Here is a 22,464-nt window from a genome sequence, read left to right as displayed (position 1 = left end):
CCCCAGACTCCATGCCTGCATTTGAGATCTCAAAGGAAGATGTCAATAGACTCTTTTAGTATCAGAAGACCAGGAAAGCTCCAGTAGCTGACAGTGTCTCCCCCTCATGCCTGAGAGCCGACGCAGATCATCTGGCCTCCGTCTTCACTCTGACCAACAAGTCTCTGAATCTCTGAGAGATTCCCTCATAGTTCAACTGCTCCACCATCATCCCGGCCTCCAAGAAACCCACCATTATGGGTGAAACGACTACAGGGCTGTAGACCTGACATCTGTGGTCCTGAAACCCTTTGAGTGATTGATCTTGAAGCATCAGAAGAAGATCACACGGACAGGCTGGCAGATGACGCTGTCAACCCAGGACCACACTTCATCCTGCACCACCACGACCACCAGGGGGCGTACACCAGGATCCTGTTTGCCCACATAAGGACGGCCATGAAAACCGTGACCCACACATCCTTCACCAGAACCTCACCCAGCCCACAGTGCTGGCCTTCACTTGTCAGTGGATCATCAGCTTCCTGACTGACCAACAGCAGGTGAGACTGGGAAGCGTATTGTCCCGCACAAGAACCATCGGCATTGACGGCCCCCAGGGGTGTGTTCTGTCCCCCCTCCTCTTCTCCCTGTACACAAATGCCTGGACTGACCCGTCTGTAAAACTCCTGAGGTTTGCAGATGACGTCATTGTCATTGGTCCAGGACAATGTCGAGTCTGCACACAGTTACTTTTGAAAGCCAGACGTTTACATACACTATATAAAAAGAATCATAAGATTGTTTTTTTCACTGACAGTCATGAAATATGAATAATGCTTTCCTGCCTTAGGTCCGTTAGGATTATCAAAATTATTAATATTTTCTAAATGCCAGAATAATGAGAGCGATCGTTTTTCAGACATTTGTGACCTCCACTTTCTTGAAGGTCAGAAGTACCACTGTCATTAAACTGTATGACTTGAGTCAAACGTTTTGAATATCCTTCCACAAGCTTCTCATAAAAGTTGACAGGAACTTCGGCCCATTCCTCCTGACAGAACTGGTGTAACAGAGCCCAGCTTGTTGGCTGCCTTGATCGCACACGCCTTTCCTGCTCTGCTCCTACAATTTTAATAGGATTTGGATCAAGACTTTGTGATGGCCACTCCATAACATTGACTTTGTTATTCTTAAGCCACTTTGCAACCAATTTGGGTGGATGCTTTGGGTCATTGTCCATTTAGAAGACCCATTTTCACCCAGGCTTCAACTTTCTTGCTGATCTCTTAAGAATTTCCACAAATGTTATTTTCTCATGATGCCATCTATTTTCGTGAAGTGCACCAGTCCCTCCTGCAGCAAAGTAATCCCACAACACGTGGGACTTCACTGATACTGAAGTCTGCTAACTTCTTCACTAATAATAATAATGATGATAGAACTTTATTGATCTCACAATGGAGAAATTCACTTCTGCATTTTAACCCATCCCCTTGGGGACCAGTGGGCTGCTACTAACGGGTTAAGGGTCTTGCTCAGGGACCCAGAACGGCAGCTTGCGGGAGTTGAACTCAGAACCTCTGGGACCAAAGCTCTGTGCTCTAACCAATCGGCCACCACTCCCCCATAAATAGTCACACCAATGAGTGTGATCACTTTTACGGGTTAGCATCTTGGTATGAGCTAACCCTAACCGTATATTACACTTAGGAGGTTTAATGATTCATATTTCAGTGTTAAGCAGACAAACAAACAAACAAAGGGAACATTAATTGGGTGAAAAAGCCGTCAAAGATGAAAGAAAACCTCCGCTAAAACTTCAGGTTACTAGAAGATCTGGCTGCTCGGAGAGAAAAAATAATAAACGAGATTTCCTGAAGGTGCAACATTTTTTTGCATGTACGAGTATCTTGATTTGTGTTCAGAATCAGATCATTGGACTGCTCCCAAATTATTGATTTGTGCTGCTGTTCAGCATTCTACTGCCAAAGGTATAACTCTTTAAATCCATCTCTTGTGTCCTTGATCCAGAGGAGAACGCAGTGGTGTGGTACAGTCTGCTGCCGGGCCCTGGCTATGAGCTCTTCAGCATCAACCCACATACCGGTCTGATCACCACCACGTCCCACCTGGACAGAGAAAAGGAGCAGCATTTCACCCTCAGAGGTACAACACTCAGCTACACACAAACACCGAAGAGTTCATCTTACGGATCTGAGCGAAGCTCTGAACAGAATCAGCCCTTTGAGCGAGATTCAGGAACGGTGCAAACCCGCATGCCACCACTGTGCTCATGAGTCAACTTGTTTTTAAGAAAGTCTCTGCTGATCATTTATTTCCAGGGTGTCGTTCTAGGTTAGCTATGTATTCAAGACAGCTGACAAAAAGGGTTTCTTTGAAACGATAGCGGCACAATCTGATAACATTTCAGCCAATGTGTCACTACCTGTTTCTATGCATTCTCAACACTTATTCGTGCCGGTCATAAAGATTTCTGCCTTATTCACCAGGGTGAACTGATCCTGAAGACTGATTTATATTAAAGGAAACTATATATATATATATATATATATATATATATATATATATATATATATATATATATATCCAGCCTGGACTGCCTGCACCACAGCACCCCCAGTCTTTTGTTTGCTTTCATTCTCATGTGGGTGCACGAGGTAATTACGTTCACCCCGTCCAGCAGTTGTTAGTGATTAAAAACGCTTTCAGATGTTTTATAACAATATTTGTACAGTCACCGCTAGGATGAACAATTAAATGCAATAATAAAATCTAATGACAGGAAAACCCAAATGTGCTGAAATCGTGCCAAAATCACACAGGAGTTGTTGTTGGGTTTTTTTTTCGGGAAATACTAAAATATGTGGTGACAATTATCCCAGCAGGACGAATTTGCAGAGGAAAAAATTTACGTCAGACTGTGTATTAAAAGCTGTCTTGTTAAACTCGTATCTTTTTTAAAATTGTTTCAGTTTCTCTAATAAAGATAAACACCTACACTCATCTCTTGGTCAGCGAAAACAAACTCAGGATGTCTCTCTGAGCTCCAAGTTGTTTCTGCTGCGTTACGCCATACGGTCTGCTAGCTGTCAAATAAACGGGAGTTCATTTGTGATTCCTCTCCGCAGTCCAGGCTCGTGACAGCGGACCTCGCCCTCTGTCGGGGACGGCCACGGTCTTGTGCTCCGTCCTGGACGACAACGACAACCCTCCGGCGTTTATGCAGCCGCTGTTCCAGATCAGCCTGCCAGAGAACCTGTCTCCTGGAGTCATACATGCAGCTCTCGCCTCGGACCCAGATCTTGGAGAAAATGGCACCATACATTACTCTATATTAGGTAGGAAACCCACAAATATCTCAAGCTGGAAAAATGCTGCATCGTAAGTTTCTGCGAGCGGACGGGCTTCCTGTGGCAGCATTGAACCACTGTGCTCAAATGCCTTCATGCATTATGAGCAGAAACTTCAGTTTTATGTGACAGATTAACACATTTAAAGCGGCGTTTAATGGTGCAGTGGAAAGAGAACGATACATGTTTTCCCTTCTGAAAAGTGTGGGGCACATTTCTATTCAGGTCAACCTTTCACAGCTGCAGATGTTAGTTGGGGGGTTTTCTTTGTCAACTTACGATTTAATTCAAAATATCACAAGCTCAGTGGGAAAAGCATCTGTGAACATCAATTTTCAGCTTTTTTGCATGGATTCTCAATTGGATTTAGTTCTGAGCTTTGAGTAATCCACTCTAACATGTCAATACTACATTGATGTAACCTAATTAGTTGTAGCTCTCCCTGTACGTTGTAAGGTTGTTATTGGTTGTAATGTTGCGGAAAGCCTGAGTTCCTTTAAATCAAGATTAAAAACACATTTGTTTAGGATTGCCTTCAACTGTTCTAGTTAACTGAATCACCACTTCTTTGTTCTAATTTCTATCTACATTTTATTCCTACTTGCTTTTATTCTGTTTTAATTTGCTATATTTTAATCATGTAAAGCACTTTGCATTGTCCCTGTACTGAATTGTGCTATATAAATAAATTTGCCTTGCCTTGCCTTGCCTATTGTGCTGAAAAGTGGACCTCCACCCCGGCCTAAAAGGGTTTTCCAGCCTTGCACTGCTTCCCCTCTTGATAGATGAGAGTTTGAACTGTGCTCTGTGAGATGCTGAAAGCTAAGGATGCTTTTGTTTTAAGACCTAATCCGGTTTTAAACTCATCCACATCTTTATTCCTGATTGGTCTGGTGTGTTGTTTAGTTCTCATGATGCTGTTCGCTATTGTTCACCATCAAACCGTTGCATTAATACTGGGATTAAATAGCAGACTCATGGACTATATATTAATTATCTGTCTTCTGAAGGCCAATTGTGCCAATGGTTTTATTTAGAGCTATTGGAGTACATTGGAATACATAAAAATGCTCCTTTTAGTTGACATCTGTGCACTACTTTGTGTCACGTAAAATTCCTCCCAAAAACAACACGTTGGCATTTTTGGCTGTAATGACATTTGCTCCAGTGACTGCAATCTCTTATTAATCTTCTCCAGGCGAGGATTACGGAGGCCGATTCACCATCGACAGCGAAACCGGCGCAGTCAGCGCCATGCGGGTCCTGGATCGGGAGGAAACGCAGAACTACACTCTCACCGTTCAGGCTCAGGACTCGGGTCCCGCGCCTCTCAGCTCCACCGCGCAGCTCCGCCTGGTCCTGCTGGACCAGAACGACAACGTCCCCACCTTCAGCCGCGAGAGCTATCACGCCTCGGTCAGTGAGGGCTTACCGTCTGGAGCGGAGGTCCTGCAGCTCAGTGCCTTCGATCCTGATGAGGGGCCCAACGGGGACGTGGTCTACGCTCTGACAGAGGACAACAGCCAGGGGGCTTTTGCGGTGGACCCCTTCACTGGAGTCGTTCGCACCACCAGGTCTTTGGACAGAGAGAGCCGGGCTCAGTACACCCTCAAAGCTGTGGCAACAGACGGCTCCACTCAGGGCCCGCTGAGCTCTGTGGCATCCCTGACGATTCAGGTGGAGGACGTGAACGACAACGCGCCGACCTGTGACCAGAACCCGCTTAACGCGTGGGTTTCCGCCAGGACTCAACCAAATCAGATAGTGACCACGGTGGTGGCTGCCGACGCCGACCAGAGCGAGAACGGGACGGTGCAGTTCAGGTTGTCCGAAGAGGAAAATCTGTTTGACATCAACTCGGATTCTGGGGAGATTTCGCTGAGAAGGCGGGTCGGAGCGGATTTCTCCGAGAGAAAGCTGCGTGTTCTGGTCTCAGACCGAGGGCGTCCTCCTCTGACCGCCACCTGCCTGGTCTTGGTCCACTTGAAGGGAGAACATGATGGACTTCAGTTCACAAACAAAGTGTACAACGCCACCATCAAGGAGAACAGCAGAGCAGGTGCGTTTTATCCCCTCTGTTCCTAATGTTTTCGAGAGATAACACAGAAAACAGAAAATTTCTTCACTTTCTGCTTCTCAAGGTACTTCGATTGCGAAGGTCGAGGCCAGTGACGACACCGACAGCATGCAAAGGATTACATACAGCATATTTAGCGGCAACGAGAACGGGGTGTTCGCCATAAACCGTTACACGGGTAATAAACAGATTAAAACATCCTTTATTTTCCTTTTTAAAGCTGTTGTTGTTGAGTGCCTTACAAAAGTGTTCATATCACTTTAACTTTCTAACATTTTGTCAGAGTATACCTACAACCTTTAGTGTGTTTTGTTGGTGAAGATTGTCAGTCATCCAGGTCATGATCAATCAAAAAAAAGGTTAAAAAATAAAACAACTGGACTCGTATCCTGAAGCTGAAGATGTTTTGATTCCCATCCAGGAAACTTTCTCCACACGATTCCAGACATTTTGAACTGAGAAAACTTCCTGGATGGGAAGCAAAATGTTTTCAGCTTTACAATATAACTCCAGTTGTTTTATTTTTTAAACATTTTTTTATTTAGTGTATTTTATGTAATAAAACATAACATAATTTTGTAACCAACAAAAGTAGCAAGTAATTAGGGAACTGGAAGGAAAAGGATACATGGTTTTCACATTGGCTTTTTAAAAGATATAATTTCTATCTATCTATCTATCTATCTATCTATCTATCTATCTATCTATCTATCTATCTATCTATCTATCTATCTATCTATCTATCTATCTATCTATCTATCTATCTATCTATCTATCTATCTATACCTACCTTCTCTCTCTCTCTCTCTGTCTCAATATATATATGTGTGTGTATATATATATATATATATATATATATATATATATATATATATATATATATATATATATATATATATATATATATATATTATGCATTCAGATTGAATGGACAGTGTTTGGCATCATATTTTTTTTTTATTAAAGTGTTGCCTCTGAGGCTTAATTGGATCTTGTAGCTGGATCATTCTAGCACAAGAACATTCATTGTGGCTGTGACTGTATGTTTAGTTAGCTGTCATGCAGGAAGGTTAACTTCCAACCCAGTCTACAATCTGTTTCAGCCTCAAACAGGTTTTCTCTAGAATTCCTCCTTATTTAGCTCCCCCGTCTTCCCATCACCCCTGAGCTGAAAAAAAATCACCCTTGCAGCCTGATGCTGCCTCCACCATGTATTACTGCGTTGTTTGTGTGTTCAGGGTCCAGGTGCAGTGTTAGTTTTACTCCAAACAGAGCGTTTAACATGCCATTGGCATGGCAATCTGTGATGGGAACCTCTTATAACTTTCATTCAACAATGGATTTTCTCTTGTTGCTTGTTTTGTTTAGGCCACATTTGCAGAATATGTCTCTAATAGTTGTCTTGTGGTTCCAACACCTGAGCCATGGCTCTCTGCAGTTCCCCCAGAGCTACCGTACTATGACACTGCTTATCTGATCATTGCTCTCCTTGTCTAGTCTGTCAGTTTAGGTGGACGGGCACCGGGACTGGGTTTACTACTTACAGGACTTCTGAAGTCAGAACGGGCTTTTATTTAAGTTTTTTTTTCTCTCTGTAAAGACTCGAAGATTAAAAAAAAACAGTCAATCAATTTTCTTCCAGTTCACAAATACGAACTACTTTGTTTCGGTCTTCTAGCCAATAAAATCTCCATAAAAGTAGATGAAATACGATGAAAAGCTTAAAGGGGCACCGTAAAAATTATACCGTGTTTTCTGATTTATTTCATCAACTGATTGTGATTTTTTTTTTTGTTCATCGCTGTCTTTACGCCCGATTTAGGGGAGATCCGAGTGCAGAAAGAAAACTCTCTGGACTTCGAAGCGAGCCCCCAGATCCAGCTGGTTGTCCTGGCCGACAGCGGGCTGCACACGGCTCACTGCAGGGTCTCCATCACGCTGCTGGATGTTAATGATAACCCACCGCTCTTTGAACTCAGCAGCTACAGAACGGCTGTGTGGGAGGGGCAAATGCGCAACACCTACGTCATGCAGGTGCGGACACATTATTCATCATTTAGATAGCTCCAGTGGGGGCTGTTTGATGATTCTTATCTTCCTGTTTCCTGTATTTTAAATCAGGTGTTTGCGTCTGATGCTGACAGCAGCGAGAACGGACAGGTTGAGTACTCCATCCTGTCCGGCAACCTTAACGAGGCGTTCATTCTGGACTCTGTCAGAGGCATCCTTGCCACCAATGCTCTGCTGGACCGTGAAATAACTCCATCTTACAAGTAAGCCAAGCTTGCATTGACAAGCATTAAGTAAGCCTCCTCTGCTTTCAGTGCTTTAAAATAAAGTTCATTGACATAAGAAGTGTTTATTTATTTTAAATATCCAGAGATTGTTTAAATATAAAAAAATATCACTTCCTGCATGCATTTCAAATGGGTTTTAAATTACATATGCAAACTCATAAAAAAACATTTTCACCCACCTCACCGGTAAAATTTAAGGCTGGGCGAAATATAGAAAAAACGCATTTTGATAAAATAGAAATCATATTAATCGATATCAATAATTAACAATTCAAAATGTATATTTTAAGTGCAGCCCTGATCATTTTATGCTATTTCTTAGCGATTTATTTTTAGATACAGAACACACAAACACTGAATTCAAACTCAACCCTTTATTCAAGCAACTTTTTACCAAAACTGTAAATCAGGAGCTGTAAATGGGAGCTGCACAGTTCAGGAGAGGAAGGACTTAGCACAGGTGGTGAGAACAGCACAGGGGATTGTGGGATGCCGTCTACAGGATTTGGACTCAATTTAAGCAGAACGAGTCCAAAGAAGAGCCAGACGCATCTCCTCTAAACCCACCCAGGCAATGCGCTGTTTGCCCCTCTCCCATCAGGTAAATGCTTCAGAAGCCTCAAAGCCAGAACAAATTAACTTAGAAACAGCTTCTTCCCAAGAGCTGTGAGGGCAATCGCCCCCTGATGGGAGACTGCAGTCCAACACTTTAATGTTATTGCCTATTTGCACACTATTATCTCAGAATATCTAAATACACATACACATACACTATAAACAAAGCCTCAGATCATCATTGTTCAATAAGCACCTTCTTACCTCATTATCTGTCATCTGCGACTCATGAAGGACAACTAGTTCATAAAATGGCTCTAAACCCTCGGACTTTGATACAAACTTTCGAATCTTCATTTTTTATTTTTTTTTTTTATCTTTTAAACACTATAATGAGGAAAAAAAACTGTAGCCCTTGTTCATCACCTGTTTGTTTGTTTGTTTGTTTGTCTTTTATCTGTACTCCTAGCTGGAGTGGCCAAAAAGACAATTCACCACGGTAACACGCCGTGATAATAAGGAATCTTTGAATCATGATGCTGTTTTCTTGCTAATGTTCTCTAACAAACCCGTGAGACCTTCAACAAACATATAACCATAGAAGGAGTCTGTGCACTAGCTGAGTGATTTCTGAAGACAGTTGATTGCACTGCATTTTATTTTGGGGCTATCAGAGTGAAGGAGCTGAATCTAAATGCACAACGCACTTCTCAGATTTTTTTTTTCCTTTCATTGCAGAATTATGCATTGCTTGTTGGTCTTTCCCATAAAGATTAAGCAAAATGAGTACTTTTGCAATGCACCCACAAATGTGTGTCCGCCTAAGCATTACCAGAAACTTTTGCCTTTATATTCCAGGCTGATCCTGCAGGCAGTGGACAGAGGGAAGCCTCCGCTTAGCAGCAGTGCCACGGTTAGGGTTCAAGTGGTGGATGTCAACGACAACAGCCCTGCCATCCCCCCCATGGATCCCGTGTATATATTTGAAAGTAAGCTAAATCTTTTTAATTCAACCCCTTGTCAATGTTTTTTTGTTTTTTTCCAATAGCAGATATCGGACCTCGTTATTCACTTGAAGTTAAAAAGGAGCTGAGATTTGTTTTCTCTCTCTTCAGACCTACCAGCAGGTTATGTGGTCACCCAGGTGACTGCGAATGATGTCGACCTCAGCTCGACCATCACCTACAGTTTTTGGGACAACAGTAGCACCAGGGATCCCTTCGCCATTGACCGCTACACGGGTGTCATCACGCTCACTCGACCTCTGGACTACGAGGCGGAGGCGGAGTACACCATGACGGTGCGGGCGTCAGACTCGCTCCACCACACCGGCGGAGAGGTTAAAGTTCGAGTGCTGGATGTCAATGACAACGGTCCAGTCTTCACAAAGGTCTCCTATCAGGTATAAATAAAAGATGAACGACTTTGGATGGACAATATGTTCAGAAATCATAAGCATGAGTTGTTTATCTGCTATTGCGTCCGGCTGAACCCGATATTCAGCCAGACGCAGAGTTAACGTGTTAAAAGGTTTATTGAAAGAGATGAGTTGAACCTAATTAGTCCAGAAAAGTCCAAACAACGCAAACAAAAACCTAAATTATGACACATTATTCATTTATAAGTAATTTTTTGGCCTCTGGTTGTTTATATTGTTCCTACTTTTCCTAGTTGTAACACTGAAAAAATTAATTTTTTTACTCTTTGATGAAAAGTTTGGTCTTTAGAAAACATTCAGTGCATTAAAATACGTGAATCAGAGTGGGTAGGACTACTTAGGATGTGTACACTGAACTTTAAACCATATTAGATACATATAACCTTACATCAGCAGCAGTATAGTATGTCACTATATCTCTCACGTTAATTTTGAAGTTTGAACTTTGACTATACCATTGCAGCACCTTTTTTAGCAGTGGTGTTGTAGATTTGCTGCTGTGTTTGCGATCATTGTCCTGTTGCACAACACAGTATGGGCCAAACTTCCGCTGCCACGTGGCTGCAATACAAGCTGAAAATCTCCTGATCTACTCCGACTTAATTTGCATTCTTTTAAGTAGGCTGTGAATGAGCCTGAGACCTTTAGAGTCTGAGATTTTTTTTTTTTGTTGCATACTTTTAACTCACCAGAACGTCTCTCCTGAGAAGTGTGGCAATGATCTAAAGTGTCCATGAAAAATGGATTCAGGGATTTGGCAAACAGATTTAACAAAGAACGGCTTTGCCTTCGGCTTGTTAAAATCATTGTTGATAGATTTCCGTCTTGGCATTATGTTAACAATGCCGGCCTAGAAGTGGATCTGATTACCAGCCTGTTGTTGCTACCGAACTTCTTAGTTTCTGTTGAAGCTGCAAAAATACACCTAGTATTTTTCACATACTAGTAAACTGTAAATGTTCTTCCTTTATAATGTAAAGTAATGATACTGTTGTAGGTTATGTGGTTCAAATTAGATCTTAGTGCCCAGTTTTAAGATCTGATAATTTTACAGTTTTCATGGCCATCTCTAAACACAAACTCAAGCATTCTATAATTATTGTTTTTTTTATGTAATTTCTGTTGTATGTTTTCTGTTTCAGGTGGAAGTGTCAGAGCTGCTCTCAGCAGACTCTTTAGTTGTGACTGTTGCTGCTACTGACAAAGATTCTGGTCCCAATGGCAAGATCAGCTACAGGCTGCTTTCATCTCCTCTTAATGCCTTCTACATCCAGCCAGACAATGGTAAGAAAAAATTTAATTATAATGTAGTTTATAAACAGCAAATAGTTATTTATGTGGGTGCTTGTACAGATCTGTGAATATTAATATTTAACTTTTGTATTTGTCTATAAATGTCTTTTCTGACATGTTATCAGCTCGGCATTCAGCACCAGAGGTTATTGAGAGTTTGGATGCTGCCAGCAGCACATTATCAACCTGACTCTACTGAAAATTATTTTAAAACTACTTTAAAATCTATAAAATGCCAGATGGATTTTGTTCTGCAGAGCTCCACATGGCTCCGGGATCTGGGATTGCACTATTAGACATTTTTTTCAGAAGAAGGGGCCTTATCAAAAATCCTTGCAAATGATTGGATAAACCACTTGTCCGTCATCTTTACTGATGTGCTACAAGCTCTTGCCACACTCGGTCGGGAGAAGGGCGAAAACATCGTTTGCACTAACAAAAGCCTTCAAAGCCGTTCTCTGGTGTTCTTTAAAATAATAATTATTCAGTAGACTGGACGACACTGATGAAATAGCAGCATCAATGGTACCGCTTGCTTCCTCGCTGCGAGCCGCCATTGTTGTCTGAATCCAAACAGTCGCTTGTCTGATACGTCACATCTACGAATAATCCCGCCCGGAGATTCTGATTGGCTCGTCAATTTTATGTGGTATTGAAATCTGTCCTAATGGCTGCGGAACAGCATCCATCTACCCAGAATCAGGTTAGCACATTTTGTGGTGTTTATCTTTTCAAGTCTTATGCAAACTGTGTAGCTGGAAAAAGGAGAGACCAAAGAGGAGTTTTGGGAATGCAGCGTCCCAGAAAATCTATAGTTTGGTCTTGTGCCACCTTTAGAAAAAACAAATTATTAAAAAAAAAAAAGCTAAAAGGAAACCATTTCCCGTCAGTCTGGCCCGCCTTTGTTAAATAAAAACAGGATTTATGCTCCTATATCATGTTTCAGCCATGAACTCAACATGCAGTGAGATATATATGCATACATTTATGGAAAGGACCACTACTAGAAATGTGCTGGAACACTAACTAAAGGTTTATGACTACAATCCCAAAAACGCAACATGGTCTTTACCGAGGTACCAAGACCTTTTGTTTTTCTTTGCTCATGTGTTCCTCAGTGAAAGGTCCTGCTCCATGAGGCCTGTGCTCATCATGTGAAGAAGTTTAAGTGGCAGTGAAGTGGAATAAGAAATTGTTTGGTGAAACTCTTTGATGCCACCCCAGAAGAAAATTGCTCTTGCAGTCCGCACATGGTATTCATTTAGACTTTTTCGCAGGACATGAGGTTTCACTGCAACATCTAATGACTACGGCAATTTTGATGCAACTCCAGGAAGACACGGCCAAACATTATCAGAGTTTTTCCTGGAAAGCAAAATAAACCCAGCGATAATCAGCATATCGGGTGAAATCAAATGTTTAAGCTGTTTACAATCGGGTTGGTTTTGTTTGAGTGAAATCAAATATCTGAGTTTTAAGCAGTTGTTTAATATAAAATAAAATTGACTCAAGGATCATTATAAAACTTTTGTGAACATCTGGATCCTATAGAATTAAGGCTGCCCTGATTAAAGATTTGTCTCTACCTGAGTAGTTTAGTAATTGCCATTTGCCAACACCGAGTTTCAGTCCAAAGCTTGTCCTACCATTGGTCAGTTTTGCGTAGGACCTAAATGTAATGCAAAAACAGTTTTTGATAATGATAGCTTTACTTCAAATGTATCTGCTTGGAGCTAAAGCAAAAACGTAATCCAAAGGAAAACAAGATAGCCAGGCTCAAAAAACTTGCAGGTAGGCAACATACTAGCAGTGGCTGACTGCATCAGTAGGGTGATTATGGGACTAATTACCAGAGTGAGAGCAGCTCAGTATGAAACCCGAGAACAACTGAGGAAAATAAAAGAGGGAAAAAGGCTTAAATTAAACAAATGAAGAAGTAAAGCAACCAGAACAGAAAAGGCACAACAAAGAGCACAACTGAATAAGAAAATTACTTTTAAAAAAAAAAATAAGGAGACAAATTCAGTTGCAGGAGTGGCAGTAAACAGGAAGTAAATAAAAAACAATGTAAAAGAAGAGAGATTAGTGAAATAAAACAGAAGCTAGCTCCAAAATCATTATTAAATTAATCTAAATTAGTGCTTCAGACAGTTCACTGTGTATTTACGGCTTTGCGAACATCCCACTCTAGAGTCCTAGTACTTTCTAGATTATCCTGTTTTATCAGTTTATTGTTAGATGTTAGAGCTCCATAGCCCAAAACTAACAAAAACTAATAAAGACTTCAACTGTTCAGTTTAATTACTGTCACCAAAAACCAAAAACAAGCTAAGATGTTGTCATTGGTGGTAGTTAAAAATTGTGCAAAGCAATGCCCAGTGATAGTGAACACTAAATTGTAGTAACAACTTGCATTATGCTAGTTAGGAAACGAAAAGGCTAGCCAGAGTTATTATGAAAGAGAAGTGACTGCCATAGTTAGAACTAGCTTACTGTTTCATTCTGTCAGTCAATACATTATGTATTCAGAAAAAGTAGGTTAAAAATAACTGATCTCTGTGAGAACTGCAGGCCTGTAAAAACTCTGACCAATCCCTGCCATTCGGTGAAAATGATCATAGTTTCGCTGTCATTTCTACCCCCTGCATCGGATCGGAAGCGACGCAGAAAGAGTGGAGTTAGTCAACTCTGTCTCAGTTTTAACCGATTAGACAGGGAAGTAGAGATGTTTTACTTTCCCCGTGATTATCAACGTACTGAGACTGCGTAATATGAGGAGAATCATGTCTGTTTAAACTTCATTCACAACATTAACGCTCAATATTGCACGTTCTAAACAAGTAAATGGCTTAGTGGTCATTCCTAGATTTCTGACGAAAATATAATTTGCTCTGATTGTCGCTCATCTCCAGAAATCCTGTCTGCTGCAACCAAAACTCCACCTTCCAGAGTGGTCTAAAACATTTTGTTTCTAGATGGACCTGCATGAATGGATCAAATTAAACCCAAATGGTAAATGGCTTGTACTTGTATAGCACTTTAATTAGTCTTGACGACCTCCAAAGAGCTTCACACTACAGTTTAGTCATTCACACATTAACACCCTGACGGTGGTGAGCTATGTTAGTAGCCACAGCTGCCCTGGGGCAGACTGACAGAGGCGAGGCTGCCATGCACCGGCGCCACCGGACCCTCTGACCACCGCCAGCAGGCAATGCGGGTGAAGTGTCTTGCCCAAGGACACAACAACAAATAATCACTGAATAAAGTTAAGACCAAAATTATTTATAACTCTGATCGGTCTTCCTGCTGTGTTTACACGAACTGCAGCAGGAATAATTACTGATGGCCACAAGCTGTGAAAGAAGCTGAAACAGCTCCACAGAAGGCGAGGTTTAGAATGAGCTCTGAACAGGCCAGTACTCTGAACGGATCATCCGCAGCCCATATAAGCTTTGTGATTTATTTATTTATTTATTTTTGCGAGGAATGCCATGTGTAGTGTGTCTGCAGTCAGGGAAATGTGTACGTGTCACACTGTCAATGCGTGAGAATTGAAAGGCCTGCTTCTAGTGTTTATGTTTCCGGTTAGCTTAGCGGTTAGCTTCGGTGTTAGCCGTTCGTTGTAGCTCCACTGCTCTCCCCGTATACTTTGAACTTGGCTGAGAGTCGCAATAAGGAAACCATGTATAAGTTTCTGAGAAGAAGTGGAAAGCCTCAGTAGAAACAAAAAAATGGCAGAGTGGATTTGGGAGATTTTTTCACACGATCCCTCCTGAGAAGCTTAAGAGCAGGTAAGACGGTCTTCCGCATGCACAGTTACTCAAAAAGGGACTTGGAGAAACCTCCCGGAAAAATTGCCAGCTCTACCTTTAACAACAAAGCCATCATGTGGCAATAACCAGCAAAAGAGAAGTTTCCATAAATTGTAAACTCAGTCATCATGTTACACCTTAGTAAAATTATTGTAAACTGTTTTAATAACTGTACTAGAGAGCTATAATTAGAACAACCTGAATTAACACAGTTTAATAATGCTCACTGTGTTGTTACAGGTTCTGTTTTCACCAGCAAGCCTTTAAGGACCATCACAAACACCAACCGGCTCCATCTTCTGGTTGAGGCAAGCGATGGGGGCGATCCCGTGCGATCCACAGTCACCTCTGTGGACCTGGTGATTCTAGACTCAAACGACCATAAACCTTTGTTTCACCAGGATGTTTACACGCTCACCGTCCCTGAGGATACTCCCACAGAAACCATCCTGCTCACTCTTTCTGCACAGGACGAAGACTGGAGCCCAGAAAATACCCATTTGGACTATGCCATAATCAACGGAAATGAAGAAAAACGATTCTGTTTGGAAGTGAAAATGATTCCCATTGAAAATCAAATGAAAAACGTTGGCCGGCTGGTTTTGTGTAACTCTTTAGACCGTGAGACAAATGAGTATTATGAACTGACAGTAAGTGTTTCTGATAGAGGAACGCCTCCCCTGAACAGCTCATCGATCGTTAAAGTGATGGTTACAGACTGTAATGACAATGCTCCCGTCTTCTCTAGCACAGAGTATTATGCACAGGTGAGTGAAAACAGCCAGATAGGGACCAGCTTGGTCCAGGTCAGCGCTCGGGATCCTGACCTGGGTGTCAATGGCCTCGTGCATTATGAAATTATTTCTGGAAACAGTAAAGGTCATCTCAAGCTGGACCCCCAGTCTGGTCTTTTGGTGGTCAACCACTCACTTGATTATGAGGAGGATTTAAAATATGTCCTCACCATCAGAGCGACTGATGGGGGCCAGGCATCAGAAAACCATAAAGTGGCTTTTACAGTGGTCTTTGTTGAAGTTCTGGATGAGAATGACAACACTCCATACTTCATGTTCCCCACAGTTACTTGCTCAGTGCTGGAAAACCTCCCTGCATTTACTCATACATGCTCTGTCCACGCTGTTGACAAAGACTCAGGACCTTATGGCCAGCTGACCTACTCAATTATGTCTTCTTGCTTCATGGACTACGGCAGTGGAAGCCCAGAGAGGAAGGAGGCTTTCGCCATTGATGCCCTTACCGGTGACATTCTCACCAGACAAACATTTGATTACGAACGTGAGAGTGAGTATTGCTTCGTAGTGGAGGCTAGGGACAAAGGTGACAAATCAGCCACGGTCAGAGTCCAAGTTGCCATAAAGGGAGTGGATGAATTCAGTCCCATCTTCACACAGAAGCAGTACCAATTCATTCTTCCAGAAAACGCCCAAGACTGGAGAGACAGTTGGTTACGTGATGGCGATGGACCACGATGGAGGGCTGGACGGGCTTGTAGAGTACTCGCTTTTGACTGCATCGCCGTTTTTTTCAATTAACAAAACAATTGGAGCCATCTTTGTATCTGGTCCTGTATATCGCAGGAGAATCAGCCATACCAGTGAGGATCTGGTGGAACTGATTGTGTCTGCAGGCAGTCCCAGATTAGGTTCTAGAACAACAACTTGCTTGGTTTTAGTCAACATCTCCAGCTCAGCTGAAGCACTTATTGGGGTTCAGCTTGATTCCCACATACTTAGCCTTAGTGTGTCACTGTTTGTGTTCCTCTTTGCCCTTGTAATCTTTGTGGGCTTAGTTCTCAGATGTAAAGTTAAAGAAACTGCCTTGAAAAACACTGCTGTCATTACTGCACAGTTGGACCAGGGTACCGACTCATCCAGTGAATCCAGTTGCCAGATGCAAAGTGCTGTTTCCTTGCAGGAGTTGACACAGCCTGTCAGGTTGATTGCAAAGAGAGACGTCTCAAACCCATCAGATTCAAGTGGCCGTGGATCGGCAGAGGGTGAGACAGCTGAAGATCAGGAAATCAAGTGGATCAACGAGTTTCCCTGCTATAAAAGAGATGAATTCAGCAAACAGACATCAGAGATTCCTAACTCTACCTTACCAGTTGATGATATCTCCTGCCACTCTATTGACATAGGACCAGAGCATATTTTATCTCTTAGTAAGTGTTTAGCCAAGGGCATAGCTAGCACAGAAAGTCTCCACCATTTCAAAGAGGAAGGAGGAGGGGAGGGATTACTTCCTGCTATTCTTAGGGTGAAAGATTTAGAAGAGTCCATGGGGGCAAAAGGGTATGTCCCCCTCTCCAGGGCTCAAGCCCCTGCAGATTCTCTAACATCACTGGTGTGCCTTGAGGAACCACTGGAGGGTAGCTACAACTGGGACTTCCTTTTAGACTGGGAACCACACTTTCAAACGCTGGCTGCTGTATTCACTGATATAGGTATGCTGCCCGATGAAGAGCTTCAGGGAGGCCATGAGGACTTTGCTACAGAGTCAAGCTCTCTCATGTACCCGCCACCTCTCATAACCGGAGTGGCTCAGCCAGGCATTCGAACTGTTCCTCCAAGGAAGCCTGGACGAGTACCAACCCTAAGCAGGAAGACGTCCTACCCCAAATATGCTTATTCTCCTTTAGCCAGGAACACAGGACTTACCCCTTCAGCAATGACACCCACTTTCACCCCATCGTTGTCCTCGCTAACCATCAGGACCCCCAGCTCCTCACCAGTTGTCTCGGACACTGGAGTAGGGGGGATCAGACTTGATTCAGGGCCTCACACTGCAAGTCTTTTGGAGGCTGAAATCCAAGTGTAGACATAAACAGTGAACCCAGGACTGCACAGATCATTTCAATTATTCTGGAGTAAGAATTGTTGCCATTTTAAAACGTGCCTCACCATTTACCCAGCAATGTCCAAATGTTTGTTTTCTGTATAACAGTTCTTTGATCAAAAGTGACTTCCATAAGCCACCCAACGGTTTCTCTCTGCAGTGAGCAAAGGACAAGTGAAACCATTCTAGCGTGGAGGTGCACACAGCTCGATGGCACCTGCACAGTCCTGCAAGAACTTTGACATAAACTTGCACTGCCAGTAGACACAGAATATCTATCAAACTGTTCTGGACTGTCATTTGGTATAGAAATAGAGGCAACTTTGAATTGTAATATTTCCCCACATTTTCTGGTCATTGTTTTTTCTTATTTTGTCTCACTGTAGCGAGGGAACTTTTATTTATTTATTTACATATAACATGAAACAGATGCATCATCTAAGTTAATACCACTGCTTCTTTGCAGATAACATATATTATCTGCTTTTTATTTTAAAATCTCTGTCTTTTGTGCTTCAAAACTTGCTAATTCCTGTTGGAAGCTCAGCGCATGTCTCCTTTGGCCTGAAAGCCACATAGTTGTTATTGTGTGTCTGGCCTCAAGGGGGAGATACTGACGACAAGGATTAGTTAACATTATGCTGGTTTCATAACGCACATCTTTAATAAATCCGAACTAATATTTTCTTAAAGCCTGAAATGAAGCCTGTTCTGCATTATGTTCATTAAAGATTCACAATTTAAATACGACCAGATGGTCTTTTTAACCAATTATTGAATGTTTCAGGTAAACAATAACAAAATGAAACACTTCTTGCTCCCGTTCTACTATTGTAATTTTTTCATGATGACTTCAACTTTAACAACCAAAAAGAGGCAACACATTTTGTAATTATGTCTCTCCCTTTAATCATAAAATCAGATCATAACTCCACTCCCTCTTTTTTTTAAAATAAATATTCCCTAAAACATGCCAACAAAATTAAATTATCTTTTTTTTTTCTGATTATGAGTCTACTTTTAATATTTTTCATTGTTGAGGGCAGTTGGAGCATTTAGGTGTATTCAGACCAAGAAAGTACACATTGTACAGATTTAAGAGAGATATTATGTTATTGTTTTATGGTCACTGTTCATAAACTAAGCCCAGATTTTTGCTCTCACACATACAAATCTGTTTGCGTCTCTGTTGCTTGTGTGTGTGCTGACCAAGTGGCACTCCGTTTTGTAAATTAACATTCTTTGTCAATATCCAGCACTTTGTGTATAAATTGTAGATATGTTTTGAATTTGAATATTAATCTTTTTTAAGACATTTCCAATAAAGACACTAAAAAGTGTTAGTGCTTTCTTTGAAGTCCTTGTGAGTGTTTGGGGCCAGCATGAGCACGTTCAGTCGGCCTATTTTATTTAACATTTGGCTAACTTTTTTTGGTTTTACAGATGAAGTCAACTCCTTGTATTTATGTACCTTTCCAACATTATAAAGGGCAACATAGTAAGCTCTTTGGTTGAGAGCACTAAACTTGAAAAGGCTGGTTAATTTGAATTTTATAAAACACAAAATAGCATGATGTTACTCCTCAAAAAGGTGAAAAAATACAAAATCAAGAAATGTTCAATGAGTAATTTATTGACAATTTCCGTAAAATAGTTGTGTCCCTTCAGCTTTTAAAGTATTTAGGTCTTTAAAACTTCCCAACACCAACCCCAACCCTACTGGGTCATTAGCAGACACATCAATTCAAGTGATTAATTCTTTACAGCAGCAGTAGCTAAGAACAAAATGTTTTCTACTAAGATACACTAAGACATATTGACTTAAAGGGTCAGTTTCTGTGAAAATGGCTCTGAGCTTGTTGGAAAGTAAATAAATACTCTTTGTTATAAATGTTTTATCTGATTTTAGCTGGTTTAAGTTATTTAAAACAACTCAACTTTGTCGCTCAAACTTTCAACAAACCTTTAAGGAAAATCATCAAGGTGGTTCTGGGCGAAACTCCAAAAAAAGAAAATGGGGGGGGGAAACAAGCGTAATCTTTGTGGTAAAGCAAGAGGGATCAGAAAAGTTTCAGGCATTATTAACTATGATTTATGAGTTTATGTTGAGCAATACGTAAAAATTGGCACACTCTAGCAGAATATATCTTTTTCTAGCACTGTACCTTTTATTGATGCATTTATTTATGCACTATATAGTGTAAAATTAGTTAACCTTTTGTTCTTTTAGATGTGCGGTTTTGAAATGACTTTATCTCATACAGATACTTAATTGGTATCTTTTAAATCTTCCTTCTTTTCTGCTACAATCCTCGTTCTGTTTCGTGATACATGTTTTCCTGTTTGTTGAGCTATTTTCCTGATATGGAACAGAAATATCCTTTATTGTCCCACAGTGGGGCAAGTCAGGTGTGCCAGCAGCAAAGTGAAAGGCAAATGAGAGCAAGCAGATACACACCAAGGTAAAATAGGTAAAAACAAAAGAATAAAAATTAAAGGCTGTACAGTAGGGGGGCAAATTTACAACATATTAGAAAAAATATTAGAAAGTTAAATAGTGTACCCAAAAGATTTAAGTCAGAGGCGTGATTTTAATTAAATTCATTTGCAAAACATGTATATTTGTGCATAAAAACACCAACAGACTATTAACAAGAATTGAAAAACTGCAAAAAGGCGAGATGAAAACACTTATTGAGTCTGTTGGGAGCAGTGATGGTTAAAGTCTAGCAGCTGCTGGGAGGAAGGATCTGTGATAAAGCTACTTTGTGCACCCGGGATGCAGCAGTCTGTCGCTGAAGGAGTTCTCCAGTTCAGCAACAGGTATGGGGTAACAGCATTTCATTATCATGTGTTATTTGTGTCAACTTATATACATTCATTGGTCACTTTTTTAGTTACACCTGTGCAGTTGCTTGATCACACAAATCACACTGAATGCTTGTAGGCATCTAGAAATGGTGAGGATGACGTGCAGAAGTTTAAACCGAGCATCCGAATGAAGAAGAACAGGGACTTTACTGATTTTGAATTTGCCGTTGTTATTGGTGCCGGTCTGAGTGTTTCTGAAACTGCTGATCTACTGGGACTTTCCCCTCACGATCGTCTCTCAGGTTCACAGCGATTGTTCTGAGAAACAGTCGATATCCGATGAGTGGTTGTTACATAGATGAAAAAAACCTTGTTGATGTCCAATGACAGAAGGGAATACAGAGTGTCTTGAGATGATAGAAAGGCAGAAGTAGCACAAATAATTAGTCATTACAACCAGTGTATGGAGAATACCAACTCTGAATACCCACCATTTAAGCAGAAGAGCTACAGCAGCGGGAGACCACAGCTCAAAAGGACACAAAGCAAACACGCTTACATTTTGTGGTCATATGAGCCAATAAACACTTAAATCTGGTTCAAATAAATCCGGTTCTATATGTCAAAGTTTGAAGATTGATGCATTTGACAAAGTATCGTCATCCAAACCACGGGATTACCGGCTGTTGAGAAACTGAAATGTCTTCAATGGAGAAATCTCACTAAATTCTAATACTTTGGATTTCTCCAAAATACTTAAAATATACCAGTACAGCAAAGGTTTCTTCTCTTGTGTTTTTAATTTGTTGCAGATATTTCATCCGAATTAGTGTTTTTTCAGGAGCAAAAGACGAAAAACAAAACAGAACGATGCAGCTTACTGGAAGAAAAAATACCACTGCTGCTTTATCAAACATTTTTTTGTTGTTGTTTTTTATGAATTGTGCAGCATGGAAGTTGAAGCAATGAAGGACTGTAATGCACTTTAAAAAAAAAAAAGTGTTGTGTATGAAACTGCCGCCGTGGCAACAGCTGATGAATCCGTAAATATTTCTTTATATCCTGTCTAAACACAAAGCCTTTAATTATGAAAAATGTAAAGTTTAATTTAATATGATTACAGCGGTTTGATGTTGGTTTTATTGCTTCTTTTGTGCCAAATACAACTTGTGGATGTGTTGCAAGTTTATGGCACAAGATTATATATTCCATCTGTTGCTGTTAGGGCAGTGAGTGGCTGTTCTGAAGCTCTCTTACATGAAAGATGGTAGAGATTATAGTCTGAATGGAAATGGGAAAATAAAAACAGTATGCAGAAAGAAATTGTGCAACTTCAAAGGATATTTTCTCCATGTTTTACACACATTAATCTTTCTGAGGTAAGGAAAACAACATTTATTTTAATTTCCCCAGCAGGAGTTCGTCATTGTGCAACTGATTAAATTTCCTTCCAAAAATATTGCTCTGTTTTATAACAACTTGTTTTGACGATCATGTGTGCAATATAAAAACCATGCAAAACTTTGCATTGTTTTTTTGTCGCTTTTGAAACGCGAGTAGAAAATCTATTCCAACGCGAGCCTCGGAAAAATGTAGTCATAACTCAGTGTCACCACTGCTGATATTCTTCCCAAGCCCCCGCAGCGAAAATCAAATTTTATTCTCATGCAGTCTGTCAGTGTGGTGGTTTTTATTTACTGAAAGACATTGTGAACCAGTCAAATGGCCATTAGGAAGACTGAGCGGAGCTGTTTTGCATTTATTTTTCAGACTATTTTTTTTTTACAACACAAATTAAAAAATAAATATTTCTTCTCATGAGGCACACTGGCCATTATCGGTTGAAACACATGTGGTTTGACACTTAATTATGTCATTTATACATAATTTTTTTTTCTTTTTTCTTGTATGTTTCTTACAACATTTAAATAACTCACCAAAGTTTTACAATGAGGTTAGGACTTGATGA

At 40.9% G+C, this 22,464-nt stretch overlaps 1 protein-coding gene across 1 annotated transcript in view; it reads left to right on the top strand.

Moving 5' to 3' along the window:
* Nucleotides 1-19,024, top strand: part of dchs2 (dachsous cadherin-related 2) — a 42,628-nt gene extending 23,604 nt beyond the window's left edge. The window contains 11 exon segments of the mRNA XM_036137469.1: nt 2,014-2,148; nt 3,132-3,341; nt 4,552-5,412; nt 5,495-5,608; nt 7,253-7,464; nt 7,552-7,703; nt 9,141-9,271; nt 9,398-9,684; nt 10,863-11,004; nt 15,069-16,273; nt 16,275-19,024. Coding sequence (XP_035993362.1) covers nt 2,014-2,148; nt 3,132-3,341; nt 4,552-5,412; nt 5,495-5,608; nt 7,253-7,464; nt 7,552-7,703; nt 9,141-9,271; nt 9,398-9,684; nt 10,863-11,004; nt 15,069-16,273; nt 16,275-17,666 — 4,841 coding nt within the window. The 3' untranslated portion in view covers nt 17,667-19,024.
* The last annotated feature ends 3,440 nt before the right edge of the window (nt 19,025-22,464 follow it).

Source organism: Fundulus heteroclitus, chromosome 5 (assembly GCF_011125445.2).
Source record: "Fundulus heteroclitus isolate FHET01 chromosome 5, MU-UCD_Fhet_4.1, whole genome shotgun sequence".
Taxonomy (NCBI): domain Eukaryota; kingdom Metazoa; phylum Chordata; class Actinopteri; order Cyprinodontiformes; family Fundulidae; genus Fundulus; species Fundulus heteroclitus.
The sequence above is the reverse complement of the archived record's forward strand: the minus strand, read 5'-3'. Positions and strand labels throughout refer to the sequence as shown.